This window comes from Acanthochromis polyacanthus, chromosome 4, assembly GCF_021347895.1.
Source record: "Acanthochromis polyacanthus isolate Apoly-LR-REF ecotype Palm Island chromosome 4, KAUST_Apoly_ChrSc, whole genome shotgun sequence".
Taxonomy (NCBI): domain Eukaryota; kingdom Metazoa; phylum Chordata; class Actinopteri; family Pomacentridae; genus Acanthochromis; species Acanthochromis polyacanthus.
In genome coordinates, this window is record NC_067116.1 from 10137629 (window position 1) to 10145603 (window position 7975).

At 37.4% G+C, this 7975-nt stretch overlaps 1 protein-coding gene across 1 annotated transcript in view; it reads right to left on the reverse strand.

Moving 5' to 3' along the window:
• Positions 1–3764, reverse strand: part of LOC110970046 (desmoglein-4-like) — a 17596-nt gene extending 13832 nt beyond the window's left edge. Inside the window, exon 1 of the mRNA XM_051947316.1 lies at positions 1765–3764. Coding sequence (XP_051803276.1) covers positions 1765–1821 — 57 coding nt within the window. The 5' untranslated portion in view covers positions 1822–3764. The remainder of the gene's footprint in view (positions 1–1764) is intronic.
• Between the last annotated feature and the right edge of the window lie 4211 nt (positions 3765–7975).

Sequence of the window (7975 nt, forward strand, 5' to 3'; positions counted from 1 at the left end):
CTGGTTAACAAAAATAGATCTAGAGTTATAAAAAAAAAAACAAAGTAAATTTATCACAACATGGAAAAACTGCTTTGTAGTAAGTTTTAAAAGGAAAACGGACAGGTCATGGTTTTCAAATGCTGTATTATTGAAGACGGTTTGCCGTTAATTGTAAAGCGAATCAATGGACAAAGGAACTCAAACGCAAGCATGTGTAAAGTTAATCGGCTATGGAAATATATTTACTTCTATAAGACTGAAACATTGTTTATTTTGAATACCACTAAGGCAAACCATTTCACAGAAGAAATAACTTATATTAACAAGATGAAATTTTTGGAAGGATTTATCTTTTAGGACTTTAAAAAAAAAAAAAACCATTTGATACTCTAAATCATAAAATACAAATTAATAAACAGAACGGTATAGCATAACAGGAGTAGCGTTGAACTGGCTGAAAAGTTATGCTAGTGACAGGCAACAACTTGTGCTGATTGGACAACAGAAGTAAAGTCTTTTAGATGTTGCTTGGACAAAAACTGTGTACTGTCTATATTAATGATTTGTGCAAGGTCTCAGGGAAATGAAATTTGTGGCTTTTGCAGGTAGTTTTTTTTTTTTTTTTTTGCTCAGGTGACAACTTGGAGATACTAAATCAAAATTCAATGAAATGGTAAAAGTAAAACAGTGAAAAATATTTTAATTTTTTTTCTGAAAAATGAAAATTTATTCTGTTTGGAAATCCTACAATAAACTGTAATTCAGATAAATTGATAACTCTAATATTGAAAGAGTAAATGAAAATGAATTTCTGGCTTCTGTACTGGATCACAAACATAGCTGAAAACCTCATAAAATATACCATGAAGGACAAGACACATTCTGAATTCAAAAGCCTCCTACACATTATACTGCTCACTGTTTTTACTGTACTTGATCTACTGTTCAGAAGTGTGGGTAGCACAGATAATACTACATTGTATCCAGTAAACATGTTAGGGGAAAAAAGCTATTAGGATAGAACGTAATATAAGATCTAATGAACACAGTTTAATATAGTGCAAATAATATCCAAAGCAAACAAGCTACTCCCTGATAACATACAACTGTTCAGAAGCATTCAGAACACTGTGAACCATGAATTTAGAAGTCATTTTACTGCTTTAAAAATCCATTTGCTTGTACCACCATGAAGAGTGGATTTATCGGTTTGTGTACACTTATGGAACGATCTGGAGGCTGAGCTCAAAGTGAGTCCAACGATAAAACAATTTAAGAAAATATAAAAGACTGCTTGAAAAAATATAATATTGTGAACGCTAAATGCATTCTTGGGGTTTCTACAACATATAACAATATAAGGTTTGATGCAAACAGCAGACACTAAAATATGAGATGTATAGACAAGATGTGAAGCAGGTCAGAGCTAAGAAGTTAAACTTCATCCTACTCATTTTCAAATGTTATTTAGATTCTGGATTTGGCTTGTTTTTTCTGTTTTCAACTCTGACAGCTGTACCAATTGGCCATTGTTGTGTTTATCAATGCATTATTTAGGAATGTCACAGTTTATATGTATTGTGACTTTAAAAAAAAAAAAAAAAAAAAAAGTTGAGAAAGCATGCATCATATCTACTTAAATTATCATCAGTAATTACATTTAATAAAGTAAAGCCTAGTCCACTGAAATTAATCCTGCTCCAGTAACAACATTGTCCCTGCAGAATGTCCGGTGTGTGTGAAGGAGAAGAATAAGAGTATAGCTTCAGGGTGAATACTCACCAAAGCCCCCAATAACAGGAGCAGCAGACCCACTTCTGCGAGGGAAATCCTAGCCATAACTGCAGGAAATCAACAGCATATGCCAGCCCGTTGTTACTCTTTGTATGAGCTGAGGACTTTGAGTTACGTGGCCAAGAAGAAAAAACAGATGAGCAATAAATAATATTTTCAAAGACACACCTATGTCAGTTTCATCCCCCCTCCCTTCACATCTGCACACAAGTCCTCAATGTGCAGCCCCTTCTCCTCCTCCCCTGGTTTCATCTATGGTTTTATAACTTAAGCTGTCATATGCTTGATATATTTTAAGGTGTGGCTGCTCACTGCCACATAGTTTGGAAGGTTCAGGTTTGTCCTCAGGGAGGATCACTTGACAAGAACAGACAGGTAGAGCAGACTGTTAAAACTATCCAACTTTCCCAGAAAATGCTACCTTTTCTAAAGACAAATATTTTCTTTCTTTAAGTGGTACCAGGTTTTCAACCGTACTGATTTAAACAATAGCATATCCAAAAACATTAGCAGTAGTATTAATTTCTTTGAGAGGAGCGGGAGAACAAACTACGACTGATTTTAGTGGTGATCCATGCACACATAAATATATTCACTGTTATCAGTGCATCAAGAACAGCAGCTTTCTACATTAAGGAGCATGCTTATGAAAAAGGGAAACTTCCCAATCATTTGGAAAAGCATTCACTTCAAAGATTTTCTGGTATCTTGATCATGTATTTGTTGCATGGGGGATGCATTTACTTATATCTGTGAATGAGGTCCTGTTCAAGTGGATAAACGGTACCCCTGTGTCCATCTCATCAATACACCACAGAAATTTGCAACAATAACACTTGAACTGATGGGTATGAGGTTGGTCTGGAAATTGAAGATAGCACAGAGTTGAAGGTCTTCACCATCTCTGTCACAAGTTATAATGCTGACCTTTATACAGCCACATTCCCCTTAGATGATGAATATCTAGAGATTGAAGTAACGTATCTCAGGAAACCTGCAGAAAGGCATTCTCATATTTACCTCTGTAGAGTGAATATATTGGCTCCTGAACTGAGGAATTTAAAGAGCCATAGTTATCTTTGTACCTACTGTTCATAGTATCTCAAACAGTTCAAATGGGAGTGTGGGCTACACAATTTTTTTTTTTTTTTTTTTAAAGCCCTGTAAACTGGTTTAGGTGGTTGAATGCTTGCATGTTACAACTCCCAGCTAATGTAACTTGTTTATCTCATTCTCATCAATCAGTCTAATTATACAGACAATTCAGTTTTATTTATATAGTGCCAATTACGGTTCAAATTGTCCCAAGATGCTTGACAGACTCCATATGCCTGAGCCCCCAGAGCAAGCCCTAAAGTGACAGTGGCAAGAAAAAAAACTCTTTTAAAGGAAAGAAACTTGAGCAGAACCGGGCTCTTTGTACATGGGGACCCATCTGCCACTGGCTGGCAGGTTGAGAAGGGCAGAAGATGTAGAGGGGATGGGGGAGGGAGAGCGAGAAGGAGAGGGACAGGAGAAGAGGGGGTGAGGAACATATAATACACAATTGGATACATGCATGATAAGATAGATGATACATATAAAGTACAAGCTAACCTAGAAACTGATTCATAAGATTACTGTTTTGGTGTAAGGCTCTGGCATTAAATATGCTATATGTATAGCTGGTAAGTAAGATGCAAACAGTGTGTAGATGAGCATATCAAGTATAGTAAGGGCGATGCAGAGTAGATCAGTGGAAATGAGCAACTGGAAGCAGTGGGCTGAAGGAAGGTCAGCAGCAGCATCCCACAGTGGTCATGATGGACACTAAACCAGTTGGTGGGACAGCAACCACAGATCAGAAGCATCAAGCTCTGGGACTAGGAACACTCAGAGAAAAGACACAGGAGGAAACAGTGAATGCATTGCAAAACAGTATATATAGTAAATGCACAGGTACACACGTGGACAAAATTGTTGGTACCCCTCAGTTAAAGAAGGAAAAACCCACAATTCTCACTGAAATCACTTGAAACTCACAAAAGTAACAATAAATAAAAATTTATTGAAAATTAAATCAAAATCAGCCATCACTTTTGAATTGTTGATTAACATAATTATTAAAAAAAACAAACTAATGAAATAGGGCTGGACAAAAATGATGGTACCCATAACTTAATATTTTGTTGCACATCCTTTTGAGGCAATCACTGCAATTAAACGATTTCTGTATTTGTCAATGAGCGTTCTGCAGCTGTCAATAGGTATTTTGGCCCACTCCTCATGAGCAAACAGCTCCAGTTGTCTCAGGTTTGATGGGTGTCTTCTCCAAATGGCATGTTTCAGCTCCTTCCACATATGTTCAATGGGATTCAGATCTGGGCTCATAGAGGCCACTTTAGAATAGTCCAACGCTTTTCTCTCAGCCATTCTTGGGTGTTTTTGGCTGTGTGTTTTGGATCGTTGTCCTGTTGGAAGACCCATGACCTGCGACTGAGACCAAGCTTTCTGACACTAGGCAGCACATTTCTCTCCAGAATGCCTTGATAGTCTTCAGATTTCATCGTACCTTGCACACTTTCAAGACACCCTGTGTCAGATGCAGCAAAGCAGCCCCAAAACATTACTGAGCCTCCTCCATGTTTCACCGTAGGGACAGTGTTCTTTTCTTCGTATGCTTGGTTTTTGAGTCTATGAACATAGAGTTGATGTGCCTTACCAAAAAGCTCCAGTTTGGTCTCATCTGTCCAAAGGACATTCTCCCAGAAGCTTTGTGGCTTGTCAACATGCATTTTTGCAAATTCCAGTCTGGCTTTTTTATGAGTTTTTTTCAGCAGTGGTGTCCTCCTTGGTCGTCTCCCATGAAGTCCACTTTGGCTCAAACAACGACGAATGGTGCGATCTGACACTGATGTACCTTGGCCTTGGAGTTCACCTTTAATTTCTTTGGAGGTTGCTCTGGGCTCTTTGGATACAATTCGAACGATCCTTCTCTTCAATTTGTCATCAATTTTCCTCTTGCGGCCACGTCCAGGGAGGTTGGCTACTGTCCCGTGGGTCTTGAACTTCTGAATAATATGAGCCACTGTTGTCACAGGAACTTCAAGCTGTTTAGAGATGGTCTTATAGCCTTTACCTTTAAGATGTTTGTCTATAATTTTTTTTCGGATGTCCTGGGACAATTCTCTCCTTCGCTTTCTGTTGTCCATGTTCAGTGTGGTACACACCTTTTCACCAAACAGCAGGGTGACTACTTGTCTCCCTTTAAATAGGCAGACTGACTGATTATGAGTTTGGAAACACCTGTGATGTCAATTAAATGACACACCTGAGTTAATCATGTCACTCTGGTCAAATAGTTTTCAATCTTTTATAGAGGTACCATCATTTTTGTCCAGGCCTGTTTCATTAGTTTGTTTTTTTTAAATAATTATGTTAATCAACAATTCAAAAGTAATGGCTGTTTTTGATTTTTTAATTTTCAATAAATTTTTATTTATTGTTACTTTTGTGAGTTTCAAGTGATTTCATTGAGAATTGTGGGTTTTTCCTTCTTTAACTGAGGGGTACCAACAATTTTGTCCACGTGTGTATTTAGAGAAGGACTCAGTGCATCAAGAGAGGTCCCTCAGCAGCCTATGCCAATAGCAGCGTAACTAGGGGCAGAACTAAGGGACCTCAAAGTCAGTTGTACTCTGTACATATGGACTCCAACTGACCCCCTCAGGGTCATCCGAGTCAGCCCTAACTATAAGATTTGTCAAAAGGAAGGTTTTATGCCTGGTCTTAAACATGCTCGCATATATTGTACTTCAATGCAACAGAACTCCTAATAAAACTGTTTTCATTTACGTTACAGTTTCAATGCAGTCCTCCTTTAGACTACACTCAAAACAGCACTCACTACAGAGCCATTTCCAAGCAGCTGCTCTGCATCCCATATATATATATATATATATATATATTATATATACACACACACACACATGCATTAATGTTGCCTAAGCTTGTTTTTTTTTATAGTGCATTAAATGTTCACACCTACATCATACTTGTCATTTGTGATTTATTATGTTTACATGCACACAGATGAGAAAAACCGTACATTAATATCTAATCAATTTTATAAAACTGTGTGCAGACGCATCTGTATTGTCATTTATGAAAGAATCTGCATAAAATTATCCTGCAAAACTCCCCATAAACGATCACTTTCCACTCAGTTTCCATTTCCACGAACACAAAATCGCCATCTTTCCCTATCCAAATTGTGTTATTACTTAATTTGTTGTAAACCTGTGTGTCTGCTATCACAGTCTAGAAAATTTTACATCCAGTACAACTTCCTCCATGCTACTTATGCTGTCCTCGCTGAGACGTCTGTGTTTCAACTAGACAGCTAGCTAAACTTTTGACTCAAAGACATGTCCTTCTTGCAGTGGAGCTTTAATGCGGAGGCTTGCCATTTTTGAGTACAAAGGATGTGAAACTGTAAAAAATACACAGATAAATATGACAGTTAGCTTCTCCACATAAACTGAGATGACAAAGCTTAAAATAGCTGGCAACAACTGCTAGTAAAGCATTGCCCATAAAGCGGCTTATTTTTAACCAATATCACACCAAATGAATTGCAAACTTATTAGCTCTAATTTATAACCATGACAACGTATCTCTCAATACAGCATGTAAAATGACTGACGTGTGTAGCCTAACTTCAAAGGTTACGTTTCATGTACAGACAAACAATGAATTAACCGAGCAAACTAATTTAAGGATGTGATTTGAGGAAAGTGAAATTATCTGAAAAATTCAGCCGGGGGTCTGGGGGTCAGCGGGTCCAGGGCAGCACCCGGTGGGGGGACAAGGGGGGCAAAGCCCCCCGAAGCTCCTGGGTTTTAGTGTTATTTAAGTGTCAAAAGTGGACTAAAATAGCAAGTAAACATAAAAGAAACAAGTCATTATATTCATCATATACACATGTATTTAAGTCAATATGTAATATGATAAACTAACAAGGAGCAGAAATTCAAAATCTACGAAGAAGATACCATTCATCATGACTCAAAAAAAAAAAGATTTAAGAACTTACTGAGTACATTGTTGGCTCTAGCCATATATACATATATAAACAAAATACTGACTAATGAACACATTTCTATATAAAACAATATATATATATCTATATTATCATTTTCTGATATATCTTTTTAATATATATGTATGAATGAATTATATTAATACTCCATCTATGATTTCTATATATTCATTTTCTCTGATATATAATTTCTATTTATTGTTTTATATAGAAATATGTGTTCATTAGTCAGTATTTTGTTTATATATGTATATATAGCGTAATCATATATTGTCTCTTAAATTATTAAAATAGGCTAATTGACTTTACTGTCATTATCTGCTTCTCTAACATATATTAGTGTGTGTGTGTGTTTACAGTGTTTGCAAAATACCTGTCTACAGTCGACCTTAATATCAGAATATTCTATTACTGTTAATCCCTCTATGAATATTAAAATGCGCCGAACCGTTTGTCCTGTATCATAGCTACATGTATGACATTTGCAGCAAAAAATAAAAATAAAAACGTGTGAAAATCAGTTTAATATTCAGAGTTTAAGATGGATTAAATACGCTGTCAAACAGCGCTGAGTGGAGCGGGTGATCGGACCAAGAGGGCGGCCGTATTTCTCGCTGCGCAGCAGCCCGAGCGGCGTCTACTCTTTATTATGTCTATGGTTGCAAGTACACACTACTGATCCCGTATGTTTGGTCCTGTTGTCGAGTCTCTTCCCTCCCCCGGGTGAAAAAAATGCTGGGCATTTGGTGGTTAGAGCGCTTTTCGTACAATTTCCTGGCATGGTTTTTCGTTTTCATGTGGTCTATCAGCGCTTGGCATCCTCTGTCGCTATATTTTGTCTCATCGTCGCACACCATGCACCTCGCTTTCCCAGCTACATCTAACTTTCGATAATGCTCTCCAATCGTTGTTTCCAACTCGTGCTTTTGCCAGCGCACTGTTGACAACTACGTGCGATCCAACCCTATACCCCTTACACCCCATATTTTTTTCTCATCGAATTTGGGCGATTCACGTTGGGTCTCAAAATTGATACACCAAATAACATGCCTGATACGGTGTCGGAATATCTAAAAGTCGTACCTTGGGGGAAACGAAATCGGATTTTTTGGGGTGAAA